At 40.4% G+C, this 22,030-nt stretch overlaps 1 protein-coding gene across 1 annotated transcript; it reads left to right on the top strand.

Annotated features, from left to right (window-relative positions):
• Positions 1–480: 480 nt before the first annotated feature.
• slc10a2 (solute carrier family 10 member 2) lies at positions 481–21,895 on the top strand. Its single transcript, XM_072578221.1, has 6 exons — positions 481–956; positions 5,551–5,669; positions 5,767–5,855; positions 8,692–8,867; positions 14,801–14,958; positions 20,513–21,895. Exons 1-6 carry the CDS (start codon positions 541–543, stop codon positions 20,767–20,769), a joined length of 1,215 nt encoding a protein of 404 aa, XP_072434322.1. The 5' UTR covers positions 481–540; the 3' UTR covers positions 20,770–21,895.
• The last annotated feature ends 135 nt before the right edge of the window (positions 21,896–22,030 follow it).

Raw genomic sequence — 22,030 nt, 5'->3', positions numbered from 1 at the left:
CCTAATGATCTTTTAAATCGCAGCAAATAGTGAGATTGTGGAATTCATGACCACAGGGAGTACTAGAAGTGGATCATTTAAAGTAATTTAAGGAAAAACCAGACAAGGGAGAAAGAAGGGAATAAAAGGTAGATGGGAGATTTAGTTGAGGAAATATGTAATCCAGTAAATTAAAACATGTTCTTAAATGTTGCATATGTTCTATCCCTAATGAGTAATTCACATGCTTTATATTTATGAGCAAATACTTTTGCAGCTCATACAGCACCTTGAAAGCTAATTACAGTCACCAAGAGGGTTAGCAATATAATTTCGCTCATATAATGATGACAATCATTTCTGCATATTTCCAATGGCCAAACCTATAAAATATGAGTAAGTGTTTATAACATTTTTATTGCTCTCCAGCTATATTAAAGGCAAATTCACATTCAGTTCCTTCTCTTTACACTCAAACGACTGAGCAGATCATCTCCGAGTTCCTTATATCTTTTTGTTTTTGGCAAGAACGACTGTTGAAAGGGTTGTGAACCTGAGAGGATGGGAGAAGCTCTGGCTTTGAAAACCGTGAAAAGCCTTTCAATGATTTATTCGTTCTGTCCTGAACATGCCACCAACTGCAATGACACGTCCTGTCTGTTGCCTATTGATAATTTTAACCAGTCTATGAGCCTTATTTTAAGTACTGTGCTGACAATCCTGTTGGCGCTGGTGATGTTTTCCATGGGTTGTAATGTCGAAGCCAAAAAGCTCTGGGGCCATATTAAGAAGCCGTGGGGAATATGCGTGGGCTTTCTTTGTCAGTTCGGCATTATGCCCCTGATTGCCTTTCTGTTGTCAACGGTCTTTCAAATACACCCTGTCCAAGCGGTGGCAGTATTAATAATGGGATGTTGTCCAGGTGGAACGGGCTCCAACATTATGACTTACTGGTTGGATGGAGACATGGATCTTAGGTAAGTTGATGATTTCTCTCTAATATTATCTCAGATTGTTTTCCAACATGCTCCTGAGTAAGCCAGTACATTAAGGTGGCACAGTGGCTCAGTGGTTAGTATGGCTGCCTCATAGCACCAGGGTCCCAAGTTCAATTCCAGCCTTGGGTGACTGTCTGTGTGGAGTTTGCACATTATCCCTGTGTCTGTATGGGTTTCCTCTCACAGTCCAAAGATGTGCAGGTTAGGTGAATTGGCCATAGTGTTAGGTGTATTAATCAGAGGGGGAATGGGTTACTCTTCAGAGGGTTGGTGTGGACTTGTTGGGCTGAAGGGCCTGTTTCCACACTGTAGGGGATCTAATTCTTAACTCGATATTCCAGCAAAATATTACGTGCAATTAACACATTTCTGTTTCTCGTATGTTATTGCCGTTATTCATTAGGTAGCTTCTCTATTGTCCTGGTCACACATTGATGATGTTTGAAATGATGAAAATTGTTAACAATATAGATGACAAAGTGTTTTTGGCCCAAGGGAACCCATAGCTCATTCGTCAAGCAGTGCTACCTACCTCTGTGACAGCCAGCCTGTGACCTCCCCCTCAGTCATTGCAAACGGCTGAGAATCACTAACTGGTGACTGTAGGACACCTCAATCAGCAATACTACATGTATCAGGTATAGTTTATATACTTCCACATGTAGGAGTTATACATACTTCATCAGTGTTAAAAATCACACACCACCAGGTTATAGTCCAACAGGTTTATTTGGAAGCACTAGCTTTCAAAGCGCTGCTCCTTCATCAGGTAGCTGTGGAGCAGGATCATAGGACACAGAATTTATACAAAAGATCTTAGTGTCATGCAATTAAAATGATGCATTGAACAAACCTAAATTGTTAAGTCTTTCATCTTTTAGAATAAGCTGCAGGTTTCCGTTCATTAATATGTAAATCCCAGAACTTACTTCCAGTCTTATTCTTGAGATAACTTAAGGTTGTATAAAGAAAAGTGACATCTAAGCTCAGACAATACATTAAAGGTGTGAGGTCAGAGTCTGTCTGTATCCCAGTCTTGAGTCAACACACTGATAACCAGACGCCCCCTGCTCTGGACACCTCCATAATATTATATATACATACAATATAGTCATATAATATTTACAGTATCATTCCTAATGGAAAATTAGGATATAAAGAGACTATTCAGCTCATCATGTCTGCATTGTGGGAGGAAACCCACACAATCACAGGCAGAATGCGCAATTGTGTAGGATAGGTGCATTAGTCAGGGGTAAATGTAGAGTAATAGAGTAGGGGTATGGGTCACTCCTCAGAGGGCCAGTGTGGACTTATTAGGTCAAATGGCCTGTTTCCACACTGCAGGGATTTTATGAACATGGAAATGCCACACAGTCACCCAAGACTGGGGTTGAACCCAGATTCCTGATACTATGAGGTGGCAGTGTTAACCATTCTGCCACCCTTTTAATTGGTTCATTATACTCAGCAGTAAGATGTATTTTGTAGCAATGTTCTGTAAAAGTACAAGTTAAACTATCAGAATTTCACTGTTAGCTGTCTGCCTGAACTATGTGCCATTTCAGAAGCAGCTTTCTGTTCTTTCTCTGCCCTCAGGCTCTGCCACCCAATGGTGCTCCACAGTCTTCATATCTATACCTTCACAGTGTTAATAAGATTCCCAGTGAAGAGCTATTCAGTATTTTACGCCATCCACATTATCAAATTTTTCTAGCAGGGGTCACTGAATGACAGGGAACAGCTGCAAACTAAATCCAAATATAATTGGAAGACAGTAAGGACTGGCAGGTGCTGGAGATCAGGGTCGAGAGTGTGGTGTTGGAAAAGTGCAACAGGTCAAGCAGCATCCAAGGAGCAGGAGAATTAACATTTCGGGCATAAGCTCTTCATCAGGAAGTTCTGGGATTAATGAACTGAACCCTGCAACCCATCCTGATAAAGGGCTCTTGCTTGAAACGTTAATTCTCCTGCTCCTCAGATACTGCCTGACCTGCTGTGCTTTTCCAGCACCACATTCTCGACTTCAAATATAATTGGTCATTTCTGAAGTAAATAGAAATGGACAGGTATATTTTGATCAGCTTTCCTACAACTGTGTGTCTTTAAATCTAATTCTAAAATCATGATTATGGATGAATTTTATTCTTATATGTGGCCAAGCCATCCCTCTCCCCAGGAGATGGACTTATCATAGAGTCATGGAAACAAACCCTTCGGTCCAACCAGTCCATGCCAAACATAATCCCAAACTGAACTAGTCCCACCTAATCACATTACAATCAAGACACACTTTAAAAGTTTGTGCTTTAGAAACGGTGTTCCCAATTCATCAATCGTGTTAGGGGAGAATTTGATTTAACAAAACATGTTATAGCATAACAACCTGCATTTGTTCATATTAAATTTCAATTACCATCTGTCTACGCAACTTCAGACATGAATTGTTTCCATTGCTCTCCGTATTTTAACCCAAATGTGTATCATTGAAACAAAAGGCACGTACCACAATGAAAATGTCTAAACTGTTATTAATGATGTTTTTTGGTAAGTCAAACTTGTGCAATAAGTGGAGTGTTTTACATCATTAGAGCTATCAGCCAATGGTGATATTTGATGAGTTGGCCCATGCAATTATAGAAAATTTAAAGCAGAGAATAAAGCCATGTTGTCAGTGCATTGAGTACAGGAGTTGGAAGGTCATGTTGTGGTTGTACAAGACATTGGTTTGGCCACTTTTGGAATACTGAGTTCAATTTTGGTCTCCCTACTATAGGACTGATTTTATGGAACATAAAAATAATTCAGAAAAGACTTACAAGGATGTTGCCAGGGGGGGAGGGTTTGAGCTAGAGGGAGAGGCTGAACAGGCTGGGGCTATTTTCCCTGGAGCATCGGAGGCTGAGGGGTGACTTTATAGAGGTTTATAAAATCGTGAGGTGTATGGCTAGGGTAAATAGCCAAGGCTTTTTTCCTAGGGTGGGGGAATCCAAAACTAGGGGGCATTGGTATAAGCTGAGAGGGGAAAATAATTAAAAGGGACCTAAGGGGCAATGTTTGTATGCAGAGTGTGGTGTGTGTGTGGAATGAGCTGCCAGAGGAAGTGGTGGGGGCTGGTACACTTATAACATTTAAAAGGCATCTGGATGGGTATATGAACAGAAAGGGTTTCGAGGAATATGGGCCAGGTGCTGGCAGGTGGGACTAGATTAGGTCAGGATTCTGGTCGGCCTGGACGAGTTGGATCAAAGGGTCTGTTTCCGTGCTGTACATTTCTATGTCTCTATGACTGAATGTCGAAGGCAGCCTAAGATCAAGCTGCTGATCTAATCCCCTTTTTTTGGCAATTAGCCAATAGTCTCACAGGTTGCAGCTCCTGAGGTGCATGTCAATACATCTAAGTTACATTTCTAACATGATCAATATTCAAACGTACTGAGCAACATCAATGAAATGTAAACACCATCACTATTTAAAATCTGTGACGACTCAACAAGTTGGATATAAAACGAAGGGGACTCAGGGGCTGTGGTGAATGGCAGGAGGGTGGACATGAGGAATGTCAGATTAGCCATGATCCTATTGAATGGCGGAGCCATCTTGAAGGGCCAAATGGCCTACTCCTGTTCCTATTTCCTTTGGTCTTAAAACGAGTGAAATTGACCTTGGATACTAACACAAAATGGGTGATAACATGTCAGCAACTTTTTTCAATGCCAGCTTTAAGAACATTTAAATGGTCAATGGATAGACAAATGGAAAAAAACCTAATAGTGTAGGTTAGATGGGCTTCAGATTGGTTTCACAGGTCGGCGCAACATCGAGGACCAAAGGGCCTGTACTGGGCTGTAATGTTCTACGTTCTATGTTCTAAAATGGAATCAGATATGGTGCAAAACAATATCGCCCAGTTTGTTCTATCAAGTTCAACTTCAGAGAGCGTCTCAATTTTGTTCAAAAAGTATTGATAGCAATTAACATGTCAGCGAAAAATTATATGCCGCATTAATTTAAATACCACCAAATACTGCTTCTCCATAGATTGGTTAATACTTCTTTATTATTTTCCTGTTTTTTATTTAAAATTAACATCAATAGTTACATCCTAATAATTACATTAATCAATGCATTAGAAACATCACCCAGACAAGATTAAATAAATGATTACCTGCTATGACCTGTGGAATACATAGAACTGTGGTATTCTTTAACTTAATTATCGAAAATAGCCAGTCTGCAAATTATTTAGAGCAGGAAATGTAAAGAATCTGCAATTTGATATTGCAAACAAATTGACTTTCCAAAGGCAATTATTTGGTGAAGTATTATCTAATTTATCCTTCACTTATTTCCCATTATTTACAATGTCAAAACACTACCTTTCGATTGGAGCTTTGACTGGTTTAATCTTCATTTAATTAGCAAATTTCAAAACGAAAACAGTGCTTGATCAATGCAACAGATTTAAGTGCTTCTCTGCTAATATACTAACAATATAACTTTAAGGACCAAGAACCTATTTTACAATTCAGTTTTATATTCCATCGTTATTTTAAAATATTTTTGCTTTCAGCATAAGTATGACGACATGCTCGACAGTGCTGGGGATGGGAATGATGCCTCTTTGCCTTTTCATCTACACTAAAACCTGGGTGGACACAGATTTCATCCAGATTCCCTACGACAGCATAGGTAATTTGTGAACACCAAATTTCATAAGAATGGTCAGACTTTGTTTTAACATGTTCGCTTATAGGAATTGAATAAAGCTGACATTTCCATATCCTAGGTATTACCTTGGCAAGCCTTCTAATTCCTGTTGCAGTCGGGGTTTATACAAACTACAAATGGCCACAAAAGGCTAAGCTCATATTGAAGGTAAGTGACTTCCAACAATTGTGAATCAAGAACATTTTGTGGAGCCTACTTTGAATGATTTGCCAAAGTTTTAGAAGAGCACCAGGTGAACTGGTGTAAATGTTGTCAGTGTGATGCAACTGTAAACTTTTGCTGTAAATTCTGTGCCTTACAATCTTATATTCCACAACCACCTGATGAAGGAGCATCGTTCTGAAAACTAGTGCTTCCAATTAAACCTGTTGGACTATAACCTGGTGTTGTGTGATTTTTAACTTTGTCCACCCCAGTCCAACACTGGCACCTCCAAATTATTTTATATATGTGAAATGTTTGGGTTTTTCTTTAGAAAAGTTAAGTTTTATTTCAGAATAGATTACCTCTATATTCAACACATGAATCTGTGTCATTGTTTAATATAAAATATTTAAAAGTTATTTGATCTTAGTGTTCTTTATGTCATGTGTATGTGTGTCATTAAAGTTCTTTAATACTGTCTGAGCACCCTGATGTCATAATTCCAGCTACACAATGAGAATGCCCAATCGAATGACACTCACTCCGGCCATCGAGCAGAAAGGTGGTAGGTACAGTTACTCTGATGAACTTGTCCTACATACAGCTGTTTGAGCAGCACAGTGGCTCAGCAGTTAGCACCACTATCTCATAGTACCAGGGGCCCAGATTCAATTCCATCCTTGGGTGCCCGTCTATGTGGAGTTTTCCCATTCTTCCTGCGTCTGTATGGGTTTCCTCTGGGTGCTCCAGTTCCCTCCCACAGTCCAAACATGTATGGACTAAATGAGTTGACCATGCTAAACTGTCCATAATGTGCAGGCTGGATGGATTAGCCACAGTAAATGCAGGGTTGCCTGGGTGGGATGCCCTTCAGCAGGTTGGTGGGGATTTGATGGGCATCGTGCTGATTCTTTGAGCTTGCTTAACTCTCTTTCGAATGCTTTTCTGATTACTGGCAGGAATTTGGACTGGCATCCATTTCAATGTGGCACATAGGAAAACACAACATACCGGCAACAAGTCATCCCTGTTCCCAATCTGTAATGGGGATCCCTAACCGAATGAGATTTTGAGTGGAGCCCCCTTAAACTAGTTTTGTTGTGTTAAAGCTCTGTGCAGGAAGTCTCAATGTAATTCCATTTGTAGATCATTAATTTCAGGCTCATCCTTTTAGGTGCCATATTATAATTTCATTTTCTTCAATATTTCACTGAATTTTATTTTAGTCTTTTACTAAAAGTGTCTTTAAATATTACAATGAACTCTCTAAACTGGAAGATGAGAATTTCATTTACTGAAGTAACGTGTTTATATGCTCACATCATTAATTGAATCACGGTGGTTCAGTGGTTAGCACTGCTGCCTCACAGCACCAGGGACCTGGGGTCCATTCTACCCTCAGGTGACTCTTTGTGTGGGTTGCTCCAGTTTCCTCCCACACTCTAAAGATGTGCAGGTTAGGTGGATTGACCATGGGAAATTGTTCCGTACTGTTGGGTGGGTTAGCCATGGGAAATGCAGAGTTACAGGGGTAGAGGAGTGGGTCTGGATTGTATGCTTGTCAAAGGGTTGGTGTGGACTCAATGGGCTGAATGGCCTGCTAACACACTGTAAGGATTCTACATTCATCAGAATTGTCTTTTACAGAAAGAGTAGTTGATAACTGGTGGGTGGACTAGATACCTGCGTAATTTGAATTTTTATTGTCTACGTAAAGCCAGTTTGGTTTTTTTGATACATGCACCTAGCAGTCTGATGCTGAGAGTGAAACGTGTACGCTGCTTTCCCTGCTGTTGCAGTGTGGATAAACATAGCCACCAACCTTCAATGCATTTCCTTAACCAATGTGATTGACCAAAGATCAAAGGAAGGACTGAGAAGGGTGAATAAGTGGGAAAATTCAATGTTATGAAAGACATTTGATGCAGAGAGAGAAATATTTTCGTGTGAGAAAAAATATAGGAAGAGAAAGAAAAAAAGACAGAATTTATGATTTAGAAAATCTCAAACAATTCACTCTGAAGGACCAAACTCCACAATTCGTTTTAAACATTCTGGGCAGGGGAATTCACTGGCTGGTATTAAAACTATTATATTGTTACAAGGATACTTACATTATCAATTGTTGGATTTCATGTTCGATGACAAGGTTGTTGCTAAATTCTTCAGCAAATAAACTTAACGTCAAGAAATTTGTGGGTAGGGTAAGGATGGTATGTTACTTTTGTGAAGCTAGCCATGAAGTGATGCAAATTGTCTGAAATTGTGATGATTCACAAGTCATGGGTACCTCTCACTTGCCCCAAATTGCAGCTGCTTTGCATATTAATAAAGAAAGCTTTTCTCGTATATGTGTTTTTTCTTAGAACTACCTACAGTGCCTGGGTGGATTCACTGCACTTGTCCTTTTTGTTGGTATCAGTCTAACTTACTGAGACCGTATAGGGAAGAATGGCCGCACAAATACTTCAGCAGAAGCTGAGCTCAATATTAATGGTTACATCTCACTTGTTAGTTAGTTATGTTACATACGAAACTCAATACTGGTACTGATCCTGCCCATCAGTGATGCTTCTAACTCAGATTTGTTCTCAATGTGATACAATATTCAGAAACAATTCTTCATTCTTAAAAACTTGTATTTTTTATTACTTTATATTGGATGGAGATTGTGTGGGTACTTGATGGAAATATATTTTCAGAGCTAAGAGGGTGGAGGTTGAGTGGAACGGGACAAGTCGGTCTATGGAGACTGTGCATGGATTGGATGGGCTGAAAGGCCTCCTTGTGTGCTTTGGTGAATCTGACTCTGTCATTTTAATATAACCCTTTCACCTAGATTGGATCTATCACTGGAGCGTTCCTTATAGTTGCTACAGCTGTAACTGGAGCTCTGCTGTACAAAGGTTCCTGGGCTACATCACCTTACCTGTGGATCATTGGGACAATCTATCCAGCTATTGGATATGCACTCGGATTTATTTTGGCTCGTATTGCTGGCCAGCCTTGGTTCAGGTAAAACTTTTTGTGAAGTCATGAATGAAATGTAGTCACATGATGCACTGCTGTAAATGATACTTTATCAGAAGGAAAAACAAAACCAGACACAGCTGGAAGGACAGGAACATGCAAGAATGCAGTTTGAGATTAAGAGAAAAACAGATGTTAGAACCATAACAGGAAAAAATAACAGGTGAATCCAGACAGATCAGACCCAGTTTTACTCTGTCTCAGTGAAGGAGTTTTGAATGAGTAAAATTTCTGCTGAAGCATCAGTGGTGTTTGGATGATGTAACAATTATCTCAGACAAATAATGGCCATAAGCACTTTGGAGAATTAGTGGGTGAGATGTGAAACTTGTTGGCACTTGTCTGGTGGGAACTGTGTGTGCCCCTTGAATGCCCAACATGCCATCTTTAGCCCTCTTACCTTCATGTGGGCGAATTGTTCTAGAAGCCACATTGCTGAGTACATTGCTCATGTACTGTCAGCTTCTGCCAGATGTAAGCAGAAAGGCAAATAATGAAGTCACACAGGATGATTTAATGACAGCGGTTTCACTTCCATGCTCAAAATGCCCACTAACACAGTTCCTTAGTGTTGTGTCCCTGAACAGCAGGAAAGACCCTGCACTATATAACCAATGTCACAACTGATGATAGCAAGTGTCCCATAAATCTTCTTAACCCTCCCAGCCAACTTCAGCGATCTTTGAATAATTACTCCAAGGTCCCTTTGTTCATCTAAGCTACCCAGTATCCTGTCATTCATTAAATACTCCCTCATCTCGGTGCTTCTTCCAATGCACATCACCTCGCACTTACCAAGGTTAAATACCATCTGCCACTGGTCTGCTCACCTGAGCAATTCATCTACATTTTCATACAATCTACAACCATCTTCTTCATTATTATTCACTCTACCAATCTTGGCATCACATGCAAATTTGCTTAACAATCCCCCACCTTTTCATCAATGTCACAGTCCCTTTTCCTGAACTCCATATCTATGTTCTCCTTTCCTAGAGAGAAGACTGAAGAGAAGTATTCATTCAATACCCTTCCAATATCCTGCCACATCACACACAGGTTTCTTCCTTGGTCCCTAATGGGCTTTACTTATTCCCTGGTTAACCTCTTCCCTTTAATATATTTATATAAGTTGGTCTTGTTACTTGTTTTGTGAAGTTACAAGTCAAGAAAAAATTTATAACTTTCTCCATAGGTGCATTCTTAAAATTCATTCCCACAAGGAAGAAAAGCTATTTTAAAAAAAGGTAATTTTTGGAAATGAATATACTGGTTGTACTGGATCTCCATTTTGAAATACTCAAGGCTAGTCAAACCAGTATGTTTCATTAATTTAGATTACTTACAGTGTGGAAACAGGCCCTTCAGCCCAACAAGTCCACAACGACCCAGACCCATTCCCCTACAATTACCCTTCACCTTACTCTAGGGGCAATTTAGCATGGTCAATTCACCTAACCTGCACATTTTTGGACTGTGGGAGGAAACCAGAGCACCCGAAGGAAACCCATGCAGACACGGGGAGAATGTGCAAACTCCACACAGACAGTCACCTGAGGCAGGAATTGAACCTGGGTCTCTGGCGCTGTGAGGCAGCAGTGCTAACCACTGTGCCACCGTGCCACCAATTTATGTATATAACAAACACTAAGGGTCCCATTGCTGGACACTGGCCTCCACTCACTCAAACAGCCTTCTACCACAACTCTTTGTTTCCTATTACTAAGCCAGTTTCTGATCCATCTCGCTAAGTTTCCCTCATTTCCATGTGCTTTAACCTTCTCAGTCAATGAACTTTGTCAAAAGTTTTGCTAAAATCCATATAAACTACGTCTACTGAACTGCCCTCCTCCACAAACTTGATCACATTTTTAAAAAATTGTACCCAATTTCTTAGACAGACCTCCCTTTCACAAAGTCATGCTATCCCTAATTAACCCATGCCTCTCCAAGTGGGTGTCCATTCAATCCTTCAGAATTTTTTCCAATAGTTACCCTACTACTGACACAAGACTCACTTGTCTGTCATTTCCTGCTTCATCTCTACCATCCCCCCTTAAAATGTGGAACCACCTGAGCCACTCTCCAGTCCTCTGGCACCTCCCTGTGGCTAGAGAGGAATTTACAATGTGTGTCAGAGCCCCTGCAATTCCCTGCCTCACATCCCATGGCAGTCTGGGATGCAATTCACCCAAGCCAAGGAATTTGTCTGTTTTTAAGCTTGATAGAACCTCCAATATCTCCCCATTTCCTATGTCAAACTGCACAAGTTCCTCACAGTCCCTTTGCCTGAACTCCATATCTATGTTCTCCTTTCCTAGAGAGAAGACTGAAGAGAAGTATTCATTCAATACCCTTCCAATATCCTGCCACATCACACACAGGTTTCTTCCTTGGTCCCTAATGGGCTTTACTTATTCCCTAGTTAACCTCTTCCCTTTAATATATTTATATAAGTTGGTCTTGTTACTTGTTTTGTGAAGTTACAAGTCAAGAAAAAATTTATAACTTTCTCCATAGGTGCATTCTTAAAATTCATTCCCACAAGGAAGAAAAGGTATTTAAAAAAAAGGTAATTTTTGGAAATGAATATACTGGTTGTACTGGATCTCGATTTTCAAATACTCAAGGCTAGTCGAACCAGTATGTTTCATTCACCAGTTTCACTGGCTTTATTTCCTGGGTGACAGGATGTAGTCCTCATTGGCTCAGCCACCATTTATTGCCAATCCTAAATTACCCTTGAAGGTAATGGTCAGCTGTCTTCTTGAACCACTGCAACACCTGTCATTTAGGTACACCTACAATACTACTAGGAAGGGAATACAGGATCTTGACCCAGCATCAATAAAGGAACAGTAATATAGTTCAGATGGCATGTGGTTTGGGGGAGAGCTTGCAGGGGCTAATGTTCCCACGTACCTACTGTCCTTGCCCTTCTAGATGGCAGAGGTCACATGTTTAGAAGGTGCTAAGGAACCTTAATGAATTGTTGCAATGCACCTTGTAGATGATACACACTGCTACAAGTTGTGGAGGGAGGTAATGTTAAAGGTGAAGTGCTAAAGACACTCTCTTAGATAGCAATCTCAAATTTTGTTGGGAGTTGCATTCGACCGGTCAGTGCTTGGATGAGATCTCAAATACTTTACTTATTGCAGATTTTGCATTTTATTAGTATGTGTCAATTATTTTCAGAGGCAGGTCAGTAATAAGACACAATTACCAATAAACACCATGGAGTAAAACATTTTCCAGTTTTTAAAACATCTTGTTAAGTTACATCTCTCTAATAAAGTCTTCAGTCAACCTTGCTGAATGTAAGTTGGCTAGGTGACTGGTTTGCAACGCAGAGTGATGCTCACCACTTGGGTCAATCCCATAATGGCTGAGGGTACCGTGAAGGACTCTCCTCTATGGCTGCCTTCTCCTAGGCATGGTGACCCTCAGGTTAAACTAGTCCCGGTTGGGGTTGTTTCTAATGAGAGCGCAGCAACGTGCCTGACTCTACATTGCCCTCTGAGCAATATGGGAAACACAATAAATGCTGGATCAGCCAGTGACATTCACACCCCACAAATGAATTAAAATAAAATTCTTAGAGTCATAGAGTCATAGAGATGTAGAGCATGGAAACAGACCCTTTGGTCTAACCCATCCATGCCAACCAGATATCCCAACCCAATCTAGCCCCACCTGCCAGCACCCGGCCCATATCCCTCCAAACCCTTCCTATTCATATACCCATCCAAGTGCCTCTTAAATGTTGCAATTGTACCAGCCTCCACCACTTCCTCTGGCAGCTCATTCCATACACGTCCCACTCTCTGCATGAAAAAGTTGCCCCTTAGGTCTCTTTTATATCTTTCCCCTCTCACTCTAAACTGATGACCTCTAGTTCTGGACTCCCCAACCCCAGGGAAAAGACTTTGCCGATTTACCCTATCCATGCCACTCATAATTTTGTAAACCTCTATAAGATCACCTCTCAGCCTCCGGCGCTCCAGGGAAAACTGCCCCAGCCTGTTCAGCCTCTCCCTGTAGCTCAAATCCTCCAACCCTGGCAACATCCTTGTAAATCTTTTCTGAACCCTTTCAGGTTTCACAACATCTTCCCGAAATGAAGGAGACCAGAATTGCACGCAGTATTCTAACAGTGGCCTAACCAATGTCCTGTACAGCTGCAACATGACCTCCCAACTCCTGTACTCAATACTCTGACCAATAAAGGAAAGCATACCAAACACCTTCTTCACTATCCTATCTACCTGCGACTCCACTTTCAAGAAGCTATGAACCTGCACTCCAAGGTCTCTTTGTTCAGCAACACTCCCTAGGACCTTACCATTAAGTGTGTAAGTCCTGCTAAGATTTGCCTTCCCAAAATGCAGCACCTCGCATTTATCTGAATTAAACTCCATCTGCCACTTCTCAGCCCATTGGCCCATTTGGTCCAGATCCTGTTGTAATCTGAGGTAGCCCTCTTTGCTGTCCACTATACCTCCAATTTTGGTGTCATCTGCAAACTTACTAACTGTACCTCTTATGCTCGCATCCAAAACATTTATGTAAATGACAAAAAGTAGAGGACCCAGCACCAATCCTTGTGGCACTCCACTGGTCACAGGCCTCAAGTCTGAAAAACAACCCTCCACCACCACCCTCTGTCTTCTACCTTTGAGCCAGTTCTGTATCCAAATGGCTAGTTCCCCCTGTATTCCATGAGATCTAACCTTCCCATGGGGAACCTTGTCAAAGGCCTTACTGAAGTCCATATAGATCATATCTACTGTTCTGCCCTTATCAATCCTCTTTGTTACTTCTTCAAAAAACTCAATCAAGTTTGTGAGACATGATTTCCCACGCACAAAACCATGTTGACTATCCCTAATCAGCCCTTGCCTTTCCAAATACATGTACGTCCTGTCCCTCAGGATTCCCTCCAACAACTTGCCCACCACTGAGGTCAGGCTCAATGGTCTATATTTCCCTGGTTTGTCCTTACCACCCTTCTTAAACAGTGGCACCTCACCTGTGACTATCGATGATACAAATATCTCAGCACGAGGCCCAGCAATCACTTCTCTAGCTGCCCACAGAGTTCTTGGGTACACCTGATCAGGTCCTGGGGATTTATCCACCTTTATCCGCTTCAAGACATCCAGCACTTCCTCCTCTGTAATCTTTAACTTCACAGGTTATTCCCCTTTGTGGCAGAGGTCATAGTCTCGGGATATGGGATCAGACATTTAAGACAGAGATGAGGAGGAATTTCTTTTCTCAGGGGTTAGTGTATTTGTAGAATTCTTTGCCACTGTGGGCTGTACAGGCTGTGTCGTTAAGAATATTCGAGGCTAAGATAGACAAGATTTTTAACCAGTAAGGGAACCAAGGTTATAGGGAAAAGGCAGGAAAGTGGAGATGAGGTAACTGATCCACCGTGATCTCAGTGAAGGCAGAACACTTGCAATAGACTGAATGGCCTCCTTCTACTCCTATATCTTATGGCCTCATGACTTCAATTTACATTTCACAAAATGAATAGACATTAAACAAATTTACATGTAGTTGAAATGAAAGATTTTCCAAAGGAATCTAACAATCTAACCTAATCATCCACCACAATTTAAAAATCACACAATACCAGGTTATTTGGAAGTACAGTATTAGTGTTTGGAGCGCTCCTCCTTCATTAGGCAGCACTCCAAAAGCTGATACTTCCAAATAAACCTGGTGTTGAGAGATTTTTAACTTTGTCCATTCCAATCCAACACTGGCTCCTCCATATCATGACCACAATTTAAGGTGGCAAAGTTCTTTGCACATTTCGTTGACTTATGAATTCAGAACAATGCTAGGTATCGCAAAGGCTCAGTTGACCAGCATCTTTAACTCACCAATGCAACTTTATGTTACAGATGTCGTACTGTAGCTGTAGAGACTGGCGCACAGAATACTCAACTCTGCACAACCATTGTCCAGCTTTCCTTTTCACCTGAACAGCTAGTGCTCATGTTCACGTTTCCACTGATCTACAGTGTTTTTCAAATAGCATTTGCTGCTATAATGATTGGATGTAAGTTTTTTATTCTACTTTTGACTTTAAACGGACCATTGGATAGAATTAAAATATATCAGACAGAGGAATATTATACCTTTCAGCATATAGTTAGAAATGATGATGCAGAAGTGAAGAGTTTAATTTCCCATTTGGAAATGTACTGGATAAGCCAAAACTTTGCGGACCAAAGACCCAACTGAACTAGTACGATTTGTTTTTGCACAGAGGGTAATTCAGTTACAAAAGGAAGATTTAAATTAATAAAGCACAATGCAATGGCAGATAGCAGCTTCAGAATGAGGGTAAAAGTGAAGGTAAACTGCATGTTATTGATAAAGAGCAAGAAGTGACCTTTAGCAGTTGGAGATACAGACTTTAAAATCACAGGAAGATGTATAGATTCTAAGCATGCAATGAAATGGGAAAATATCGATTTAAATAAAAGTGGGAAGTGCAGCTCTCAAAGCTCTCAGCATAAATACAAAGAAACTCAGAAATAAAGTGAAGAAAACGCAGATACCTGTTAAGACAGGGAGGCTCCAAGTTCATGGGTATCACAGAGGATCGAGTTTAGCAATGACACAGGTTGGGTAAATGACACAGGAATACAGATTACTCCATAAAGATGAAAAATTACAATTTGGAGATAGTGTGGCCTTTTGAAAAAGAGAATTTGATACCAGTATAAAGTTTTGGGGTCATTTTAATTTTAATAAGTCACTTACTAAATGAGAGAGCCAATCTAAAAGTTTACTAACCATAAAAAAAACTGTAGAGGCTGGAAATCTGAAACTGTGGAAAGAAAACAAAGTTAATGTTTCCAGACTTGAAACTTAGCTCCACAAATGCTGCCAGACCTGCCCAATTTGTGTATCAATTTACTGGTGTTGATTTGTTACAGGACACTTTTCCCAAGTACAACTATGTTTCCACAAGCTTTACTCAAGTTTTTATCATAACAATATAAAAGAGATAATACATAATAAAAGCAGTGGTTTCCAGTAAATCTGTTTCAGGATACCAATCCATAATACTGTGAAATGGCAACAAAGGCTTAGGGGCACAAAGGACAGCAGAATTAAAGACAGAGCAAATCAGTTGTGATCTTATTGATCACAACTGATAGACTACCAGTGCTCCTACTTATTGTATGTTTCATATTGCTTGGGGAGTAGACAGAGGAAATAGACATAATTTGTTCAAATTTTCATAATAAATACAGCGAATAAGAGTCAGGAAACAAGTGGCAGAATCGACAATAGGTTAGAAGACAGAAAGAGAAGATCGGACTAAGGAGGAGGGATTATTATGGCAAGAGATATTCCACATGGATGTTCACAATTTATACTCAGGGTTTTGGGCCTTGAAACCAAGGACACAGTACTTAAATTTGTCAATGAAACCAAACTGGGACCATGGATGGATATGGAGAAAGACTAAGAAATTATGGGAGACCATTAATAAACTTCCAGAAAGGATAGATACATGTGAGGATGTACATGTTGCTAAGAATAGCAAAGTAATATTGGTGCAAGTGGAGATGGGGTACGAATATACAAGTTGCATCACAATAGCAAGGCCATAAACATGCAAACCAAACATTGAGTTTTATCTCGAGTGAAACAGAATGGAAAAGTAGCAACATTTTGCTAAATCAGATATTTTTAATATATGTAAAACTGCATAAAAATTTTAAATATTGATGCTCAGAAGTTTAAAGAAAAATAAAGTTAACATTCAGGTACAGCTAGCAGTTAGGAAAACCAATGGTATATTGGCCTTTATTGCAAGGGGATTTGAGCACAGGAATAATGTTTTTTTAGAAATGTTTAGAGTTTTAGTGAAACCATATCTGGAATATTGGGCATAGTTTTGATCTCTGATATTTTAGGAAGTATATACTAGCATTACAGGTAATACAGTGAAGGATCACTAGATTGGCTCCTGGGATGAGTGGGCTGAGATTGTGAGAAAACTGCCCCAAACTCTGGTACACAAAAACGAGAGAGAATTTCATTGAAACATACATGATTCTCAAGGCACTGGGCAGGGCAGATGCTGAAGTAGCTTATGCTGGTTTTGGAAATCCAGAGAACAAGGACAGTCGTTACAGACTAAGATGTGAAGTTGTTTCTTACTCATGCAGTAGAGACTTTTAGAACTGTCTACCTCAGAGAGTGGATGCTCCATCACTGAGTAAATTGAAGGCACAACCAGATGGATTTTTGGTTTCCTAGGGATATGGAAAGCAAACAAGTGGAGCTGATGCATATCAGTCAGGATCATTTGAATGGCGAAGCAAGCATGAGGGGCCACAGGGCCTATGTCCTTAAGTTTTGCTGCAAGAAGGTGTTAAAGGAAACCTTTGAACTATTGAAAACTGAATGACACATGTTAGAAAGCATTTCTGACAGCAAGAAAGAAGTTGCATTTTTGGAGCAGATGGCAATCTAATAAAAATACAGAATTGGCACATGACAATTATTGCTTGAAGGTTAAGCACCAGATCAAGATGGAATCATATGATATACTTAAAGCAATTGCTTAATGAGGTCACATTCTTGTTACCTTTTGGGGGTGATTACAGTCTTGTGTGGCTGAGAAATGAAAGAGAGTTAACTTCACCCATGACAAAACAAAAGGGCATATGTTGTCAGAAATCCAAACGCCAGTAGGCCTCTCATTTGTTACAGATGGGTGTGAGGGCTGAAGTGCAGGAAATGGGTCCGGCATGACAGATTACACCATAAACCCACCGACTTTCAGTTTCCATGACTATGCATCCTAGTATTCTGCTTCCTGTAAAGACTATTTCAACCTATTTCTTCATCTTTGTCACATCTGTTCCGATGATGCCAATTTTTACAAAGGTGCCTCCAAAATGTCCACCTTCTTCTTCAACCTAGGATTCCTCACCAGTGTTGACAGGGCCCTCAGCTGTATCCAACCCATCTCCTGTACTTAAGTCCTCACCCCTCTCTTCCTTCCCACAACAGCAGTAGGGTGAACCGGTCCTCACTTACCAACCCACCAACATCCAGAGGATCATTAGCCGTCATTTCTGCTACCTCCTGCAGCATTCCACCACCACTTATTTCCCTCCCAAACCTTGTCAGCCTTCTATAAGGGCCCGTTCCCTCTGAGACACCTTGGACCACTCCTCCACCACTCCCCACAGCACCTTCCCCTGCTTCCAAGTGAAGCAGCGATTTACCTACACTGCATTTGATCTAGTTAACTGTATTTGCTGCTCATAATCTGGTCTCCTCTGCACTGGGGAGATGAAACGCAGACTGGGAAACTGCTTTGCAGGACACCTACATTCTGTGCACAAGAACACTCTTGAGCATCCTACTGCCTGTCACTTTAACACACCATCATGTTCCCTGGCCAACATCTGCGTCTTGCACTAGCTGCAGTGCTCCAGCGAAGCTGGAAGAACAGCATCTCATTTGCCGATTGGGGACCCTCCAGCCTTCAGGGATAAACGGCAAATTCAATAATTTTAGGCCCCCAACACCTTTTCCTCTGTCTTTACCCCAACCCCCACACACCCGGCCTTGTCATCACATGGGCTGCCACCATAACCATTCTATTGTCAGCTACAAATTGTCCTCATTAGCTGCTATTCATTCTCCCACATTGACCTTTACCCATTCCTTTGTCTGCCCCAGTGTTGTTCTCTATCTCTAGACTTCGTTTCCACCTATCAATTAGACCCCTCCCCCCATATTGAATAAATATCACCTCTTCACATCTATCATTTCTGAAGGGTCACTGGTTCTGAAACATTAACTCTGCTTCCTCACCACAGATACTGCCAGACCCGCTGAGCTTTCCCAGGAATTTCTATTTTTGTTTCTTTTTTCCAATGTAGATAAAGTGAATGGCAAAGATATTTCCCTAAGAGTAGGGGAATTCAAAACTAGAGGACATATTTTTAAGATCAGAGGAGAAAGATTTAAAAAGGAACGGAGGGGTAATTGTTTCCACAAAGAGTGGTTCATATGTACAATGAACTTCCAGAGGAAGTGGTAGATGCAGGTACGGTTACAAAATTTAAAAGACATTTGGATAAGTACATGAATAGGAAAGTTTTAGAGGGATATGGGCCAAATGCAGGCAAGTGGGACCAGTTTAGTTTGGGAAAATTGGTCAGCATGGATGAGTTGGAGCAAAGGGTCTGCCTCCATGCTATATAACTTAGAACAAAGAAAATTTACAGCCCAGGAACAGGCTCTTCGGCCCTCCAAGCCTGCATTGAGCCAAATGTACTGTCTAAACCTGTCGGTCAATTCCTAAGCATCTGTATCCCTCTGCTCCCCACCTACTCATGCATTTGTCCAGACGCATCTTTAATGAATCTACCGTGCCTGCTTCTACCACCTCTGCTGGCAACGCGTTCCAAACGCCCACCACCCTCTGAAGTACTTGCCGCGTGTATCCCCATTAAACTTTCCACCTCTCACCTTGAAAGTGTGACCTCTCGTTAAAAACCCAGTTTTTTTTCCAATTACACTTCCAACTTGAATCAAAGTTAGAAGCAGCTTGAAAAGTGTCCACGCATACACTACTTTCACAATGCAGCATTACCAGCCCCATTAGCTTGTTTCTAATCTGCCTGGAGTATTCAGCATCAACTTTTGGTGGGTATTTTCACCAATATTGACGTGTCTTTCTGATACATTATGTGTGGACAGGACATGACTGCCGGCAAATCCACTCCCCAAATGTAATTGTTGAAGATGACCAGCCTACTTTCTAGAAAGGCTGACCTGAATAAATTTTGAAAAATGTGGTGCTGGAAAAACACAGCAGGCCAGGCAGCATCCGAGGAACAGGAGAATCGAAGTTTCGGGCATAAGCCCTTCTTCAGGAAGGACCTGAATAAGTGTCAACAAGCTCCCAGGGCTCCCCTATTCTGCTTGAAGGTAGTGGTGGACTGTGCCACATTTGCATTTAGAGTATTCAACCACAAACTTCATCATAATATTCAAATCACCAGGCAAACAGGAATTAGAAGCAAATGTTTTAGCATGTGCAAGCCCTTTCCTCTTTAACACTGGGATCGATGTTTGAATGGATAGACGTTATCCCTACTTTAAGCCTCTTTAGATAAGACTATCTCAACAGAGATTGAGCTTTCTCATGTACTGCCTGACCATCATACCCCCTGCTACATCTCAGAACAATTTCCATGAGGAGCAATTAGCTCTGTTCCCTGGCCTAGTGCCTCCCTGAAAGTTTACCATTATTTTGGGTCTAGTCTCTTGCCCATCCACCATTTCATTCACAGCATCTGCTATGCCTTCAGACATTTTTGCTTTACATTATGGCAGGTCCAAACCCAATCTCTCTGCCTCCCCTCCTTCATTAAACACTTCTAAAACCCAATTGGTTGAATAAATATTTGGTTTCCGCTCAAGTGGTATGGCATTTACTGGTGTGTGTGAAATCTATTGGGCCATTTTTATATGCTGAATGTGCTAAATAAATGCAGAGTTGTCATATGCTAATATTTATAATCTTAGTAAGTATAAACAAAGTCTTATTTTTGTGTATTACTCAGTTTACCAACTCTACAAACGACATTTCAAGAGCACCACAGATGATTCTTCAGAATGTGCAAATGATGAAGAAAAAGCTAACCCCGCTAATGCTTTTACAAATGGAGGATTTCACGCAGATGAGAAATTACCAGATGATGTTTTAACAAATGATACCCCCCATTTGAAAAATAAATGCCAAAATGGCATTTTGAAGGGAGGGCTCTCAACAGAAGAGAAGCCACCAGGTAGTGCCTTAGACATAAGTACCAACTTGTGAAGATCTAGATCATCCTGATCATATTTTTGTCGTTGAGGCCATTTGGGATTCACTGTTATGAATGTTAATGGCAGTGTTTTATTTTCGAAAGAACTTAAAACAAACCTGAACACACTAATCATGGGTTATTAATACCATGCCCTCTTTTATGTAACTTCCCTTTCTAATGTTACATCCTAGAGGGAAAAATACAGCTGGAATTCCCTACCCCCCAATTTTCAATGCAGGTGTTTTACACAATTTGCTTTTCTTTATTTTGGCGGTAGACCATTACTAGCCAGGCCATCAAAACTGTAGTCAAACAATTAAAACGCAGCAAAGGGCTCCAATTCCCATATTATTTCCATTCCTGATCAGTCATGTCTGCTCACTTCCATTACTCTACATGCATTGGTATAATAGCGTAGAAAACAGAAAAAAGTCGTTCAAGTATAATGAGTAAGCGTGAACAAGAAAGGAAAGCAGATAAAAGGAAAAAGACAAATGAACAAGAAAAGTGGCTGCTACCTTTACAGTTATTAGTATCCTGAGATGATAGCTATGCATGTTTTACGAGACTAAAAAGTGATTCTGCAGGACACAGCTAAAAAATGTTTGTGAATTGTTCATTATTGTGATGAAGGTGAATGCAGTTCCACCAGCAATATTTTACCAGATACTAGCAGATGATTATAACTACCTGCTACCTTTTATATGTCTTTTGAAAAATTGCATGCACCTATGAAAAGTTAATGTATCAAATTTTTGCATATTTATTATGAAAACAATACATTATGGCATTATATGATCATTACTGAATGTTGGACCAAATGAGAGGGAAGGGAAATAAAAGTGCTTTGATAAAACAGCTACTGATTTCATGGCATGTAGCAAGAAAATGCAAGCTCCCCACTCCTAAAGGAAGGAAAGTACAAAGTGCTAATCTAATGTTAGACCAGTACTGAAACAAAACTATGTTGTCAAGGTTAATTATAACTGTCAAGAGTTTGTACACTTTGGAGCTTAGAATTTATCTAGAAGGTATTATTACAATGCTGCTTTTGTTACTCAGCCTCGTCAAGTTGCAAAAATGTAATACTGCAATGTAATAAATTCAAATAAAGTTCAAAGTATGCGGAAAAGCTAAGTTATGATACATCGTGTGTGACAAAATTATTTTGAAATAGCAATCAAAAGCTGCTGGTATTTTAAGTATATCAATAAGAATACAAAATATCAAAAACATTGATTTTGGAAACTGAAGCTAAATTACAAGAGGCGA

Source organism: Chiloscyllium punctatum, chromosome 9 (genome assembly GCF_047496795.1).
Source record: "Chiloscyllium punctatum isolate Juve2018m chromosome 9, sChiPun1.3, whole genome shotgun sequence".
In the NCBI taxonomy this organism is placed as follows: domain Eukaryota; kingdom Metazoa; phylum Chordata; class Chondrichthyes; order Orectolobiformes; family Hemiscylliidae; genus Chiloscyllium; species Chiloscyllium punctatum.
Note: the sequence above shows the minus strand (reverse complement) of the source record. Positions and strands in the feature narration are given on the sequence as shown.